The sequence below is a fragment of the Puma concolor genome, chromosome A2, assembly GCF_028749965.1.
Source record: "Puma concolor isolate L17-30 chromosome A2, mPumCon1.1.hap2, whole genome shotgun sequence".
In the NCBI taxonomy this organism is placed as follows: Eukaryota; Metazoa; Chordata; class Mammalia; order Carnivora; family Felidae; genus Puma; species Puma concolor.
In genome coordinates, this window is record NC_141668.1 from 165,877,696 (window position 1) to 165,894,035 (window position 16,340).

The following is a 16,340-nucleotide window of genomic DNA, read 5'->3' on the forward strand; positions in this document are numbered from 1 at the left end:
ACTCACGAACCATGAGATCGTGACCTGAGCCGAAGTCAGAGCTTAACCAACTGAGCCACCCAGGCGCCCTGACACAAGCAAATATTAAACAAATATCCACAAAAAGGGCTCAGACATTTGCAAGTGTCCCCAGTAACTGCCATTAGCCCCATCCATAGATATAAGTAAACACACTCCTGCATAAATACACCTGCTCTCAAACAATTTCTCTCGCGTGCTCCTTCATGGACACCGATCACATCCTTATACAAAACATCCTTAGATGCTCACAAACACGTACACTCACAAATCCACTGACAAAACCCAAATGCACACGCACACTCGCCACCACTATATCCTCTGGACACCGACACCTACACCATACGATCCTTGCACACACATGAAAAACACGGACGCACACGCATACACACACACACAGGTGCTGTCACACGCCCACCCAGAGAGCACACGCAGACACCCTAAAATTCGCGCGTTCACCACCCGAATGCGTTCGGAGACGCACACACGGCTACAAACACACACGCTCTCTACGCTCCCAACTCGCCATCGGACACAGGTGCAGCCACGCACGGACGCTCATGTTCACATCCAAGCGTACACGCTCGGGCCAGCACACACATCCGCAAACAGAGGGTCCCTCGTCCTCCCCAGCGCACGCGCGCACACGCACACGCACACGCACTCCTCCGCAGCCTCCCGCCAACACCGCAGTCCGGGCCCGCCCCACCCGCTGCAGGCGGCCAGGCGAAGCCGGAGGGGGGCGGGGAGGACCGGGTCGGGGTCTGGGCCGGGGGCGGGGCGCACCTGGGCTCCGCCCCGGGGCGGGGCCGACGCTGCGTCGCGAGCGCGAGCGGCCGCACCTGGCTCGGCGGCGGCGGCGGCGGCGGCGGGCCCGGCCCGGGTGCGAGCGCGGCGCAGCCCAGCCCGAGCGAGCGCGGAGCCGGCTCCCGCAGCCCCGGCGCCGCCATGGTGGAGGCGGCGCCCCCCGGGCCCGGGCCGCTGAGGAGGACCTTCCTGGTGCCCGAGATCAAGTCGCTGGACCAGTACGATTTCTCGCGGGCCAAGGCGGCGGCCAGCCTGGCGTGGGTGCTGCGGGCCGCGTTCGGGGGCGCAGGTACCGGGCCGGGGGCGGCAGGGGCGGCAGGTGCGGGGGGCGGGGCGCCGGGCCGCGGAGGCCGGGGCCGTGGGAACAATAGCGCCGGCCGCCGGGTGTGGAGGGGGGGGGCCCGGGCTCGGGCCCCGCCGCGCCGGGCCTCCGGGCTTCCTGCTCGGCCCGGGCGGTGGACTTTGCCCGCCCGGCTGCGGGAGCGCGGTGGGGGTGGGGCCGGCGGCGGCCCAGATCCGCGCCGGGACCCCGGCGTCCGGGAGCCCAGGTGAGCGGGGCGGGGTCTCCCGGGCGGGCCTTGCACGCCGTACCCCCCCCTTTACACATTCACATCACGCGCCCCCGAGGACCCCCCCCCCCCCCCACCGACCCGCAGCCGAACCCACACCCCGCGTCAGCCCTCCCTGCGCTGCGGGCGGCGAGGGCAGCTCTGGGAGCCTCTTCTTTCGCCTCCATGGCCCCGGCCAGCGGCTGGCAGCTGTGACTTATTACCCCATTTTGCCTGGGAGCCCAGAAGGGAATTGGCTTGTCCGAGATCGGCGGGGGTGGGGGCGCAGGTGTAAGGCCTTCTCCCACCCGGGGCAGAGCCTCCAGCCCTCCCCTAGGCCCACGTGTGTGGGGAAGTCAGGCCAACCCAAGGGGGAGGGTGCGGGTGGGTCCCCGGGATTCAAGGGCGCGTGTGGGCAAAGTCAGGGCCTTAGGGCAACCCCATCACCCAGGCCAGAGCTGGGAGCCAGGGCCTGCTGTGGGGCAGGCGGGGTTAATTAAGGTCTGGGCCTTCCCAGGCGTCCTAAGGGGGACGCCTGCTCTCCCACCCGCCTGGCCACTGGTCTTGGCACCTGCTGAGCACAGCCCATCCCCCCACCCCTTCAGTGGCCTTCCCAGATCAACCTGTTCTGGGTGTGGGGCTCGGGGACAGCTGCCCATCTCCTGGGTCCGCCCAAGCCTGTGTCTTTCTCCCAACACCCTCCCATGCAGGGTCCACTCTGGGGCCTGCCTTTCCCTGAGGATCTGCTTGAGGAAGAAAGGGGGCTGGTAGGCAGAGATCTGGGTCTGCCCCAGCCTCTCCCGTCCCGGGTTATGTGGCCTTGGTTAGAAGGCTCGACTTTGGGAATCAGAGGTGGGCTTAAGTCCCAGCTCCACCGGGTTATGGAGAAATTATGTCAATCCTCTGAGCGTCTGTTTCCCCTGTGTGTAAGAAGGCATTTATGTTCACTCATTTATCCGTTTGGCAAATGTCTGTGGGGCACCCACTAAGTGCCAGGGCAGTGCTCGGGCGGCTGGGATCCCGGCACCTTCCTCACAAGGTTGCTGGACAGCGGACCTCAGATTGGTTCTGGTGCACAGTGCCCGGTAAACAGCTACTCGCTGTCACTGCTGCTGTGACCCGTTGTGGCACTGTTATTAATAACATTAATATTATCATGGAGCAGAAAATGCCGTCCCATTTCATAGAAAGGAAAGGGAGGTCTCCTGAGGAGATGCCCCGACTCACCCAGTCCTGTTCTCCCTGACCCAGCTCCCTGCACTGTGCGATCTCCTCCCCGAGGGTGAGGGTCAGGGTGAGGGTCACGTTCAGTCGGCCTCGTACCCACCTTTTCTAAACAGACGGTGCTGAGGAAGGTGGGACGCCTGGCCCAGAGGGGGAAGTGGGCCACAGAGCTCTGCTTGGTTCACGAACTCTGGGACTTTTTACCGATGCCTGTTGGGTGCCAGGCTGGTGCCGGGACAGAGCGATGGGGGTGGAGTTGGGAAAATGGGGGATGGGACACGAAACCAGATCTCGGCTGCTTAGGGTGATAAGGTCTGTGTTGTAGAGGCGTGCAGCGGGGCTGGGGGAGGAAAGCCCCGAACTCTGCCGAGGAGGGGAGGGGAGGGAAGGGAAAGTTTGAACCTTGAGGGACGCATAGGAGTTTGCCAGGGGGAGGCCACGTGTGAAAAGGCCTGGGGGTTGGCCCGTCAGGGAGTTCTCAGAGAAAAATGTGTGGGGCCCAGTGGTGGGGTGGGGGCCCAGGGAAGGGGGAGATGAGAGAGGCTGGCGGGACAGGGGGCCTCTTGAACTGTGGTCGGGAGGTGGGGGGATGTGAGGGCGCTGGGGAGCCACGGACCGGGTTTGGGGACTGGCAAAATGAGATCAGCTATGCAGTTGCCCCCTGGGGAATGGTGGGTGGGTGGGGGGAGGTGGTTCTGGCAGCCTGGGGGCACAGGTGCAAGGAGGCTGGGCACGAGTGCCGGCAGGTGGCCTCTGTGGGACCGAAGCTCAGAGATAAGAAAGGGTGCCATCTCTACCCAGTTTGGGAGACACCACCTAAGTCCCTTACGCCTGAACGTCACTCTGACCCGTAGGGCAACTGGGTTCACGTCAGCTCGGATGTTTATTAGCGGTGTGATCCTGGGCGAGTTAGCTCTCTGGGCCTTGGTCTTCTCATCTGTACAGTGGGGTGAAGAATAAGCGTCGTGAGGATTACACGAGCGAACGCGTACGAGGTGGCCGTGTATGTCAGAGGCGCTGTAGAGCTGCGTGGTCCGGTCTGGTGGCCGGTGTGCATCGTGATGTGCTATGAATGTAAAAAACACACAGTGGCTTCTGAAGACTTGATACAAAAAAAAAAAAAAAAAGTGAAATACCTCACTAATGTTTCTCTGTCGATTGTTGAAATGATAGTATCAGATATATATTGTGTTAAATATATACTAAGGTAATTCTCCATTTCTTTTTTTTTTTTAGTTTATTTATTTATTTTTGAGAGAGAGAAAGCGCGAGTTGGGGAGGGGCAGAGGGAGAGGGAGAGAATCCCAAGCAGGCCGTGCACTGTTAGCACGGAGCCCGATGCAGGGCTCTTATCCACGAACTGTGAGATCATGATGACCTGAGCCAAAGTCGATCGCTTCATCGACGGAGCCACCCAGGTGCCCCCCGTTTCTACCTTTTTAATGTGGCTCCTAGAAAGTTTAAAACTACATGTGTGGGTTGGGGCGCCTGGGTGGCTCCGTCGGTTGAGCGTCTGACTTGGGCTCCGGTCATGATCTCGTGGCTCATGAGTTTGAGCATGAGTTTGAGTTGCTGACAGCTCGGAGCCCGGAGCCTGCTTCGGATTCTGTGTCTCCCTCTCTCTCCGCCCCTCCCCTGCTCGTGCTCTGTTTCTCTCTCTCTCTCTTAAAAATGAATAAACATTAGAAAATAATTTGAAACTACATATGCGGGTCAAATTGTATTTCTGTCGGCCAGCACTATCCGATGGTAAATGATCAATAAACATTTTTAGTAGAGAGCGGTGGCTCTGAACCCCGGGGGTGGTTTTGCCTTCCAGGAGACCTTTGATAGTGTCTAGAGACCTTTTTGGTTGTCACTGCTTGGGAAGGAGGGTGTTACTGGCGTTCTGTAACTAGAGACCAGGGACTCTGCTGACCATCCTGAAGCACCGGACAGCCTACCCCGCCCCCTGTGAGACACAAAGAATTATCCACCCCCAAGTGCCGGCCGTGGTGCGGTATAGAGGTATAGAGGAAGCGCTTGATAAACATGAGCTGTTGGGTAGCCCTAGCTCACGTGTTTTCATCTTGAAGGCCCTGACAAGTCCTGCAGGAAAGAAACTTGTTTAATTTTGCCAGTGGGAGCAGGAAATGAGCAGGGGCTGGGGAGACGGGGAACAGGGTGTGGGTTGGGTAGATAGAGAAGGAGCAGGTTTGGAGCAAGGTACCGAGCATCATGGGAGATGCCCAGAGGGCAGTGGGACACACGGCCTGGGCTGCGGCAGGTGGCAGTGCTCAGATGGCCACGGAAGCTATCACTGGGCGGGCGGGCTGGCAGGCAGGGGTGGGGGTGCACGTGTCCACTTACAGGGCTGTTCCGACCGAGCTGTCAGGAACCTGGCGTTGAAGGGGCACGAGGGGAAGAGGCCTGGCTTGAGTGGCGGGACAGAGAAAAAGATGGAAAGCGGGGAGATGCCGGGGGAGGAAGGTTTCCGGAACAAGGAGGTGCTGGGCAGAGCGCCCAGGCGAGATACAGCCCACAACCGTGCGTTGGAGGGCCGCTGCTGGCCTTGGGGAGGCTGGGAGCTGGGAGGGCAGGTTGGAAGGAGAAGTCTGTCCGGAGAGTGCACACAGCTATCCACAGGGGTGGAGCATTACGTGGGAAGGTCAAGTGTGACTTCAGGGGGCGGGGTGGAGTGAAGGCAAGGAAGCCTGGGTCCTTACAGGCGAGGGCAGGGGGTCTCCGGGGAGCCTGGCTGTGAAGACAGGCGCGTGAGAAAGGCCTGGTGTGTTGCGTGCCGATGCTTTTAAGCGGTAGAAATCTGCCCCCTCCCGTTATTTCAGACACATAGAACCCCAGTAGACAAAACAGCTGTTCTGGTTGGAGTAAGAGTTAGGGCCTCCCTGAAAGACCCCCACGAGGGCAGGTCCCCTAGGCTGGCCTCAGTCACCTCCTCCTGGACCCTCCCAGAGAATCGTCCTGGTGACTTACTCTGGTCTTTCTGTTCCCCACCCATGGATCCTGCTTGGGGTTCCGTGCCCCCCCCCCCACCCCCCCAACATGGGGCTTCCTCAAGCCTCTCCCTGCCCTGCCCGTCGCATTCAACGTCTTCAGGGGGTTTGTGGCCGCCTCTGCAAGGTGATCTCACCTCTCTCCAGAGCCCCGGCCCCTCACGCTCCGCTTTTGCTGCCTCACCGCCTGTACCTCCACCTTCCCACTCACACCTGATGGGCCCCTGGACGCCTCCTTGTCCCTCCCCCGCCTCCTCCCTTCAGTCGCCAGGTTCTGACCGTTCACCCCCCTCAGAAGGTCTGCAGTCTGGCCAGCTTTCCGGTTCCCTGGCCCGCCTGCCAGACCCCCGACTCCACAGTTCATCCCACCCCTGCTTCCAAGCTGACAGAGGGTGTGGTTGGGGGGGGGGGTGGTTTGCTGCTAAAGGCCTGAGTTTGAATCCCAGTGCCGGCACTGGCCAGCTGTGTGGCCTTAGGCAGGTTGCTTTCGTTCTCTGTGCCTCAGTTTCTGGAGTTACCACTTGTGCCCTGGCTGCTGCTTCCTAGGCCTGCAGGGCACCCGGGGAGTTAGATGGATTAAGTGATCTTGTCTTGTCGTCGTTGTTGTTCTCCTTGGAGGGCCTGCAAGACCACCGCCCTCCCAACAAGGCGCGGGTGGCCTCTCCCCTTCCAGAACTGCCCTTCCCCCACCCCCCAGGCACTGCCTGTCCCACCTCCTGGCCTTTGCCCCTCTGCCTGGAGCCCCTTCCTGTGGCGAACTCCCGCACACCCGCGCCCGGGTCCCCTAGCCTCCCCGTCCCGTGCCGTCCTCCGATGCATGCCTGGGCCCTGACCCGCCGTCACCCCCCTCGCCCCGCAGAGCATGTGCCCTCGGAGCTGTGGGAGCCCTTCTACACCGACCAGTACGCACAGGAGCACGTGAAGCCCCCGGTGACACGGCTGCTGCTCTCGGCCGAGCTCTACTGCCGGGCCTGGCGCCAGGTGCTGCCGCAGCTCGAGACCCCCCCCAGTCCCTCCGCGCTCCTGGCCCTGCTGGCGCGGAGGGGCACGGTGCCCGCGCTGCCCGAGCGTCCCGTGCAGGAGGCCGACTTGAGGCACCAGCCTATCCTCATGGTAGGCCCCGCCCCGGTCCGTCAGGCCCCGCCCACCAGACGCGGCTCCTCCCCCAGGCTCCTCCCACGAGGCCTGGCTCCTCCCCAGAGACACCACCCTGGTCCTTGAGGAGGCGCTTGAGGACAGGGCCCACCAGGAGTGGTTCTTCCCGGACCCCTGCCCTGGCTCCTTCCCCGAAGCCCCACCCACTAACCCTGGCTCATCCCCAAAGCCCCTCCTACTTCACGCCCCTCCCCACACACCTCGAGGTTCTTCCTCTGGTTCTCCCTCAGAGGCGGCCAGGGGAACCCCCACCCCTCGCTGTGGTCTCACCCTTGAGCCCTTCCCTGCACAGGGAGCCCACCTAGCTGTCATTGACGCCCTCATGGTTGCCTTCGCCTTCGAGTGGACAAAGACACTGCCCGGTCCCTTGGCCCTGGCCAGCTTGGAGCACAAGCTCCTTTTCTGGGTGGACACGGTAGGTGGGGTCAGGCAGGCATGGGCTGGGGGCCGGCATTGCCCAGGGAGCACAGTGCTGACCTCTCCCTACTCCCCAGACCATCCGGCGGTTGCAGGAGAAGACTGAGCAGGAAGCTGCCCAGAGAGCCTCTCCCGCGGCCCCTGCAGATGGGGTGGCCCCCGCACAGCCCTCGGTGAGACTAGGGCGACGGACGAATGGACGGACACGAGGACGGTCGGAGGGAGGGCTGGGTGGGAGGGGAAGGGCTGCACTGGGGGGGGGGGGGCTGGAGGTGACTCTCTCTCTCTTCTGCCGTCTCCCCTGTGCCTCTTCCGCTGCTCTCCCCTCTGCCTCTCTGGCATCAGTGCCCCACACGCTGGTACTGGAAGCTGGTTCCTGTAAGTGGGGCTGTTCCTCCGCCCCGTCTGCCTGCCTCGCTTGTCGCTTGGTCTGTCTTGTCTGTTCTGCCTGCCTGTCCGCTCCCTCTCCTGCCTCCTCCCAGCTGTGAGCAGAGGATATGGGACCCCGGCCCTGGGGGACAGAGGGAACCTCTCCGTAGACCAAGAGAAGAGAAGCGTGTTAACTGAGAAGGCAGATCACTCCCCAGTTACCTGACCGGGGAGGCAGGGGTGGGGGTGGGGGGGATGGGAGGGAATGAGCCTCTCCTCCCAGTAATCAAGAGGGCAGAGCTTCTGGGCTCGTTCATCTTTGCTGAGGCGGGAGACTTCCGGCACCCCTGGAGGGGGTCCCTAGCCCATCAGGCACGTGGATCCTGACCCCTTAGCCAAGAGGAAGGCCCCCAGACCCAGAAGAAGGTAGAAGAACCTTCCTAAGACTCCAGTTTCCCTGCAGACAAGCCTGGCTTGGGTGGGAGGGGGCGTCCATCCCTGAAACACAAGGGGCGAGTGGCCACTGCCAGTGGGGGCTTCGGGTGGACCGAGTCCCGCCTCTGCTCACTCTGGAGCCTCCCTCCTTCCACTCTGTGGCCTGGGTTGGGGGCTCCTCTCCTTCTGCCTCCCCGCTTCCTCCGCAACCCCTCCCCGAGCTGGGGCCTGGGTCTTTTGGGGGGGGGGGATGATTCCCTGCATGGGAGGCTGGCTGTGTGGGGTCCCTCCAGGCTGGGAGGAGCTGGGGTCCCCAAAGCCGGCCAGAGCGCAGTCAGGGAGCTGGACGGCCAGGGCTCGTGACAGGAGTCAGGGCTCTCTCTCCCCTCCCCTAGAGGTGTGCTTGGGGGCCCAGCAAGTCAGCGCCCCTCCCGCCCCGCTGACGGCTGCTCCTCTCCCCCCAGCACGCAATTGCCTTCTGTTTGAAGGAGTCGGGGAGCAAACCCCCCATGGTAATGTATCCCCCGCCCCGGGGTCCCAGGAGTCCTGCCCCAGCCCTCGCTGCTGGCCTGGCTGCTCGCAGACAGTTCCTTTGCCTCTTGCTGCTGCCCTTCCCCTGCTCCAGGCTGGCCCCACTCTGGCTCCGGGACCCCCAGCTTCACGCCCCCTCACGGCGGAAACCCCAGGCCTCCCCACCCAGCCTGCATGACCGCTGCCCCGGGGGCCGGCCTGACCTCTGACCTAACCCGGCTCCCACCCACAGATCCGATACCGCAAGGACCGAGCTGTGGCCCGACGTGCCCCCTGCTTTCCAACCGTGACCACCCTCCAGGATCTGGCGAGTGGGGCCGCGCTGGCCGCCACGATCCACTGCTATTGTCCCCAGCTCTTGCGACTCGAGGGTGAGTGAGTGGGCCTGGGCCGCACCTGTCCGTGGGAGCTCGACACCCAGGCATCTGCCCCAGAGTGCTGCGGTGATTAGGAGTGCAGCTTTCAGAACTGGCGGGCCTGCGTTTGAACATTTCTTCCCCTCGTTAGCTGTGTGACCTTGCGCAAGTGTCTAAACTTCTCTGTGCTTCCTAGAATTCACGCCTGCAGCAGATATTTATAGAACGCAAGCTGTGTGCCAGATCCTGTTTTAGGTGCCGGAGACCCAGGGTGCACAATACGGACATGCTCCTGACCTCAGGCAGCTCACATCCTGGGTGGGAGAGAAAGACAATAACTTCATCCAGAAAAACATTCTGGACGTTAGGTGCTCTGAGGGAGGGCGAGGTAGTTAGGAGAAGCTTTCTGACTTGAGTTCCTGGGGGACGAGTTCTCCCGGCAGCTGGGAATAGTTGCAGAGACCGGAGGAACAGCCCGTTGTAGTATCCGCTTTGTAAAGGGCACCTGGCCTGAGGCCCGGCCCGTAGGAGAGCCTCTGTGCGTGTCGCCTGCTGGGCCCTCGCTTCCCCAGGGCCCCGTCCTCCTCCGCATAGAGCTGGGGACCCAGGTATCCTGTCCCCACAGAGGTGTGCCTCAAGGACCCCATGTCTGTGGCGGACAGCCTCTACAACCTCCAGCTGGTGCAGGATTTCTGTGCCTCCCGCCTTCCTCGTGGCTGCCCACTGTCCCTCGAGGACCTGCTGTATGTCCCACCGCCCCTCAAGGTAAGGCCGTCTCGAGGCCTCGTGGGCCGAGGCTGGCGTCCGGGGCCGTGGGTCCCAGTGGCTGACCCCGCCTTCTGCCTCCAGATCAACCTGGTGGTGCTGCTCGCCGAGATGTTCATGTGCTTTGAGGTGCTGAAACCTGATTTCGTGCAGGCTAAGGACCTTCCTGATGGTCATGGTGAGGCCTGGCCCGGGGTGTGGGGCGGGGTAGGGAGGCCAGGCCCTGCCTGACCCTCCTCTCTCTGCTGCAGCGGCCTCCCCCCGGGCCACAGAGGCCTCTTCCGCCCAGAACAGCAGTGGCTGCAGGTATGGTTTCCCCACTGGGTGAGTCTCCGTGGCCGTGGCCCTGTGACAGGGCTAGGGGATGCTCTCTGTTCTCGGCTCCTGGGAGAGGTGAGCAGGGGCGGGGCAGGGAGGGGCCCTTGGCTGACGTGCATCTCTTCGCAGTTCTCCTGTCTTCAATTTCCGCCACCCACTCCTGTCACCCGGCGGCTCCCAGTCCCCACTCCGTGGATCCACAGGTGAGGGCAGGGGTACAGCTTGTCACTGGAGACCCCTACGCAGCCACTACCCCCGGCTGACTTTGTCTCTCCTCCTGATCCTTCCACTGGGTCCCTCAGGCGCCTGAATGACCCGGTGGTGACACTCACCCCCACAGTGGCCCCCAGCTATCTGTCCACATAATGCCCATCAGTGACACACCCCGGCGGACCCCACCCAGGGTGCCCAGCGCCGTAGTGGCCACTGAATGACCGCTTACCACCCCTCCCCAGGCTCACTGAAGTCCTCCCCGTCCATGTCCCACATGGAGGCCCTCGGCAAGGCCTGGAACCGTCAGCTCAGGTGAGTGCGTCTCAGGGGCCTGGCCGGTGGAGCAGGCTGGGCAGGGGTGGGGCCGGGGCTTGTCCCAGGGGCTGACCCCTCCCTCCTGCCGCCCAGCCGTCCCCTCTCCCAGGCAGTGTCGTTCAGCACCCCCTTTGGCCTGGACAGCGACGTGGATGTCGTCATGGGAGACCCCGTCCTACTCCGCTCGGTCAGCTCAGACAGCCTGGGCCCCCCGCGCCCTGTGCCAGCCCGGACCCCCGTGCAGCCAGCCCCGGAGCCTGGCGACCTGCCTACCATCGAGGAGGCCCTGCAGATCATCCACAGTGCCGAGCCCCGGCTGCTCCCAGACGGGGCTGCCGACGGCAGCTTCTACCTCCACTCCCCCGAGGGGCCCTCCAAACTGCCGCTGGCTTCCTCCTACCCACTCGAGGGGGCCTCCAAAGCACCCGCCTACATGCCCCACCCCGAGGCCCCCTTGAAACCATCTCCCTGCACGGTGGCGGAGATGTCGAAACCGTCGGCCCTATCCGAGGGCTCCCCGAAGGCGGCGGCTTCGTCCCCAGCGGCCAACAACTCCGAAGTGAAGATGACCAGCTTTGCTGAACGCAAGAAGCAGCTGGTGAGGGCTGAGGCCGAGGCAGGGTCCCCGACGGCCACCCCCGCGGCACCAGAGGCCCTGAGCTCCGAGATGAGCGAGCTGGGAGCCCGGCTGGAGGAGAAACGGCGGGCCATAGAGGCTCAGAAGCGACGGATCGAGGCCATCTTTGCCAAGCACCGCCAGCGACTGGGCAAGAGCGCTTTCCTGCAGGTGCAGCCTCGGGAGGCCGGAGGGGAAGCGGAGGCAGAGGCGGAGCCAGGCCCAGTCCCCGGTGGGGAGCGGCCGGCGGGTGAGGGCCAGGGCGAGCCATCCCCACGGCCCAAGGCAGTGACCTTCTCACCCGAACTGGGCCCAGTGCCCCCCGAGGGGCTGGGGGACTATAACCGGGCGGTCAGCAAGTTAAGCGCCGCGCTGAGCTCGCTGCAGCGGGACATGCAGAGGCTCACGGACCAGCAGCAGCGGCTCCTGGCTCCGCCCGAGGCCCCTGGGCCTGCCCCGCCGCCCGCCGCGTGGGTCATCCCTGGTCCCACGGTGGGTCCCAAAGCCGCATCTCCCAGCCCTGCTCGGCGCGCCCCGGCTGCCCGGCGCAGCCCCGGGCCCGGCCCCAGCCCGACACCCCGAAGCCCGAAACACGCACGGCCGGCGGAGCTGCGGCTGGCTCCCCTGACGAGAGTGCTCACGCCTCCCCACGATGTAGACAGCCTCCCCCACCTGCGCAAGTTCTCGCCAAGCCAGGTGCCCGTGCAGACCCGTTCCTCTATCCTCCTGGCGGAGGGGTCGCCTCCAGAGGAGCCCGCGGCCCGGCCTGGCCTCATCGAGATCCCACTGGGCAGCCTGGAAGAGCCCACGGCCGAGGACGAGGGAGATGGGAGCCCCCCTGGTGCTGAGGATTCCTTAGAGGAGGAGGCGTCTTCGGAGGGAGAGCCCCGGCCCGGGCTGGGATTCTTCTACAAGGTGAGTCGCCGAAGCAGGTTGGGGAAGGGGCGGGGTGGGTGGGCACAGGCGTGGAGGCGGAGAGCCAGGTGGGAGTGGGCAAGGACAAGGTAGGCGTGGCCAGATGGACAGATGGGTGGGTGGGTGGATAGACAGATGGACGGGGTGGGCGTGGGTGGACAGACGGGTGGGTGACAGACGACAGGGGCGGGCGGATAAGCAGGGCTGGGGTCTTCCACTTCCTTCTGTCTCATGCTCTCCTTCATGCTCTGCCCACCTCGGCCCTGCCGGTTCCCCTCCCCGCTCTCCCATGTCTGGTCCCTGTTCCCCATCCTCACGGCACCCCCAGCCTGGCCTGGTGCTCTCACCTGGACACCTGCACCTGCATCTTGAACGGCCTCTGCTGTCCACCCCACCCCTCCATCCCTGGCCATCTTCAACTGAGCAGCCAGAGAGATTTTTTTTTTTTTACTATGAACTGGACCTTGTCAATCCCGTTTAAACCCTTCGGTAGCTCTTCTTGCTCTTAGAATAAAAGTCCTTCCGTGGCCTTAGGCTCTGCCCACCTCTGACCCTCCCAGGCCACGCCCCCCCCCATCCCAGCCACACCGCCTCCCCATTCCAGGACTGCTAGGCTTGTTCTAGCCTCAGGGCTTTTGCATTTGCTGTTCCCTCTTGCCTGGGATACTCTCTTTACCTCTCGCCTTCTTGTCATTCTCTCTCCCTGGTCACCTTCTCCTAGAAGCCTTGCTTAGTGCCCCCAGGCTGGGATAGATCCCGCCCTGTAGACTGGTAGCTGTTTTGTCTTAATATTTTTTATTTATTTTGAGAGAGAGAAGGGAGAGTGAGGGAGGGGCAGAGAGAGAGAGAGAGAGAATCCCAAGCAGGCTCCCCACTGTCAGTGCAAAGCCTGATGGGGGGCTCAAACTCATGAACTGTGAGATCATGACCTGAGCCAGAACCAAGAATCAGATGCTTAACCCACTGAGCCTCCCAGGTGCCCCAGACTGGTAGCTGCTTCTGATGTATCAGGTCGTCTCCCACCCTGGGTTAAGTGCTCTGTGTGAACAGCACCCGGGTCCACTCTGGTCCGTGTGCCGCACGTAGAACTCTGCACGAAGCAGGAGCCAAGGGGACGCCCTCAGCCCAATTACAAAATCGGAAGGGTGGGTGAGTGGTTGCCAGGCTGGGTTGATGGACGTACCAGGGGAGGGACGGCCAGCCGGACTCCGAGCCTGCCCCCAGGATGAAGACAAGCCCGAGGACGAGATGGCCCAAAAGCGGGCCAGCCTGCTGGAACGGCAGCAGCGGCGGGCGGAGGAGGCTCGGCGGCGGAAGCAGTGGCAGGAGGCCGAGAAGGAGCAGCGGAGGGAAGAGGCTGCCCGGTGAGCGGAGTGCTGCCCGGGCCCCCGGCCCCCCGCGAACCCGCGGCCTGTCTGACCGCTTGATAACTCTCGGTCTGCAGGCTGGCCCAGGAGGAGGCGGCCCCGGGCCCCCCAGCCCCCCCAGCCCCTGCAGCGACCCCGGCCCCTGCCGCCAGGGCCCCCGTCGAGGAGGAGGTGGGCCCCAGGAGGGGGGAGTTCACCCGGCTCGAGTATGAACGCCGGGCCCAGCTGAAGCTGATGGACGACCTTGACAAAGTGCTACGGCCACGGGCTGCGGGGACCGGGGGGCCGGGCCGGGGTGGGCGGAGGGGCCCCCGGCCGCGCTCCGGTTGCTGTGACGACTCGGCCTTGGCACGAAGCCCTGCCCGTGGCCTGCTGGGTAAGGAGCCCGTAGGGAGGGGTGGGGCGCAGGGATGGTGCCTGCTCAGTGCCCTTTTCCAGGGCTGTGGAGACCGCGCCCCCCCCCCACCCCTGAGTATGTGGGAGAGGGGAAGACTGTGCGTGGGGTGACGGGGGCCTTGCCCATGCCCTTTAGACTTCCAGAGGGATGTGGGGGCTACAGTGGGGGTAAGGCGTGTTGGGCAGAGCTGGCCCAGAGTTGTCTCCGGGGTTTCGTGGATGAGGCCCCCTCGGGTACGTTCAGGGGCAACAGCTTTCTAGTGGGGGTTTCCCCACAGCCTGCTGGGCACAGCTCCTGCCCCCGTGGGTAGGGGGAGGTCTCAGTTGGAAGGCACAGGGTGAGGGTCTTGGGAAGGGCTGACCCCACGTGCCCTCCACAGCCTACTAGGTAAGGTCCTCCCCCCCCGCATTTGGGGACACCAGGGGCTTTGGGTGGGGATGACTCCGTGCCATCTTCTCCCAGGCTCCCGGCTCAGCAAAGTCTACTCTCAGTCCACCCTGTCACTGTCAACCGTGGCCAACGAGGCCCCCAATAATCTTGGCGTGAAGAGGCCGACGTCTCGGTGAGTTTGGCCGGGGTGGGCAGGTGCCCGCGTCTCAGGTGCCCCGAGTCTGTGTGTTCTCTTCCGCCGAAGGGATTAGAGGACACATTCGAGGCCGAGTGGGGCTCTGTCCTCTGCACTTGAGCAGGGCTCCGGCAGGTGCACCTGCCTGCCTCCTGTTGTGCCATGTTCTGGGCTCGGCCCTTCCCCGGTCCCTCTGTGCATGGGAAGGCTTCACCCACTACCGAGTGCATCCCCATCCCTTCCTGTCCCCCCACAGGGCTCCATCCCCATCCGGCCTCATGTCCCCAAGCCGCCTGCCTGGTAGCCGGGAACGCGACTGGGAGAACGGTAGCAACGCCTCGTCCCCGGCGTCGGTGCCCGAGTACACAGGTAAGTGGGGCTGGGGATCGCGAGCACCCCGCCAGGCCCTGCCTGCCCCGTCACCCCCACTGACCACCCTGCCCACCCCAGGTCCGCGGCTGTACAAGGAGCCCAGCGCCAAGTCCAACAAGTTCATCATCCACAACGCCCTGTCGCACTGCTGCCTCGCGGGCAAGGTGAACGAACCGCAGAAGAACCGCATTCTGGAGGTGAGCCTGGGGCTGGCAGTGGGGGCGGGAGGGCTGGGGCCAGGGCCCTGCTGCCCACCCCCCCACCCCCCCACCCCCGGTGAACCGCTTCCACCACCCGACCAGGAAATTGAGAAGAGCAAGGCCAATCACTTCCTGATCCTCTTCCGCGACTCGAGCTGCCAGTTCCGGGCCCTCTACACGCTGTCCGGGGAGACAGAGGAGCTGACGAGGCTGGCCGGCTACGGCCCCCGCACAGTCACGCCCGCCATGGTCGAGGGCATCTACAAGTACAACTCGGACCGCAAGCGCTTTACCCAGATCCCTGCCAAGACCATGTCCATGAGTGTAGACGCCTTCACCATCCAGGGCCACCTCTGGCAGAGCAAGAAGCCCACCACCCCCAAGAAGGGCAGCAGCACCCCCAAGTAGCCTCGTCCCGGTGGTTCCCAGGGCAGAGGACAGCCTGGAGGACAATCAGTTGGCATTCCTGGGTCTCGTCTGTCCCCAACCTTGTCTGGGTAGGGCTGGAGTCCCTACCCCCTAACTTCTGTCCTGTCCTGCTGTGGGGGCTGAGCTGGGAGGTTCAGGGACTCAGGGCTCAGCTCAGTCCCCTGTCTGTCCTCCCCACCTTCTTGAATAAAATAATTTAGAAAGAGCTCGAGTGCTGGCATCTCCCTGAGGCTGGCTGGGGCGTCCAGTGACCTCTCTGAGGGGGTTTTCCAGCCTCGCCCGCCATGTCCTGCCGCCTCAAGAGCCCTGATGCGGCTCATGCCAAGGCCCCACGTGGCTGCTCCTTGGCTGCCTCTCGACCAGCCTCTCCCCGTGGCCTCCCCACCCGCCGCTCACTGCACTTCCCTCCTCCGTGCGGATGTTACTGGCCCCTCCTGGCACTTGGTCTGCGGCCAGCTGCTAAGCTTGACCTTCTCTCCTCCAGCCGCCTGCCCCCATTTCGGCCTCTGGAAAGGATTCCCATGTTTCTCTCCTACGAGCCCCACACCCAAGGGTCCAGGTGTGCCCTTGGCATCGCTGGGGATGGCTCAGATGTAGGCCCTAGGCCGTAACTCGAGCCTGCCTGAGCTGCTGCTCTCCGTGGCCCAGACACAGGACCGGCTTCCCCAACCCCACCCGACACTGCACAGTTCACCTAATGGCCGCTTCTGTCTCGCTAGCCTCTCTCCATCCCCATAACTGGCCCCCAGTCCAGGCCACCAACCCGGGCCTCCCCCCCCCCATCACCTCCCACCACCAACCAATCCCCCACAGCCCACATGGCCTGTTCAGAGCACAAATCTGATTATGTCTCTTGATGCTTAAAATCCCTTAATAGTCCAGAGCCCACTAATGGCTTCCCAGAGCTTAGGCCTAAGGACCACGCCCTGACCCAGGGCTGAGGTCTGGCTCCTGGCTGCCATCCAGAGTGAGAAGTACCTTGACAGGCTCTCAGACCAGTCTTCTGAGGGGAGGT

At 63.7% G+C, this 16,340-nt stretch overlaps 1 protein-coding gene across 5 annotated transcripts; it reads left to right on the forward strand.

Moving 5' to 3' along the window:
• Window positions 1-874: 874 nt before the first annotated feature.
• Window positions 875-15,530, forward strand: CAMSAP3 (calmodulin regulated spectrin associated protein family member 3). Of its 5 annotated transcripts, none has more exons than XM_086699178.1 (19): window positions 875-1,114; window positions 6,450-6,703; window positions 7,038-7,160; window positions 7,240-7,335; window positions 7,508-7,540; window positions 8,431-8,478; window positions 8,730-8,868; window positions 9,479-9,618; window positions 9,703-9,796; window positions 9,870-9,924; window positions 10,066-10,139; window positions 10,392-10,461; window positions 10,609-11,995; window positions 13,220-13,359; window positions 13,440-13,738; window positions 14,222-14,321; window positions 14,581-14,693; window positions 14,775-14,893; window positions 14,999-15,530. In XM_086699178.1, exons 1-19 carry the CDS (start codon window positions 967-969, stop codon window positions 15,302-15,304), a joined length of 3,738 nt encoding a protein of 1,245 aa, XP_086555304.1. In that variant the 5' UTR covers window positions 875-966; the 3' UTR covers window positions 15,305-15,530. The 5 variants fall into 5 exon arrangements, with proteins under 5 accessions (XP_086555304.1, XP_086555300.1, XP_086555301.1 ...); XM_086699174.1 differs by having other exon boundaries at window positions 876-1,114; window positions 10,558-11,995; XM_086699175.1 differs by lacking the exon at window positions 7,508-7,540 and having other exon boundaries at window positions 876-1,114; window positions 10,558-11,995.
• Window positions 15,531-16,340: the final 810 nt, after the last annotated feature.

Coding starts and splice junctions, on each gene's coding strand:
- CAMSAP3 (XM_086699174.1), top strand. CDS start 967: ATGGTGGAGGCGGCGCCCCCCGGGCCCGGGCCGCTGAGGAGGACCTTC. Junction 8,479..8,729: donor CGGGGAGCAAACCCCCCATG/GTAATGTATCCC, acceptor TCCCACCCACAG/ATCCGATACCGCAAGGACCG. Junction 14,894..14,998: donor AGAAGAACCGCATTCTGGAG/GTGAGCCTGGGG, acceptor CCACCCGACCAG/GAAATTGAGAAGAGCAAGGC.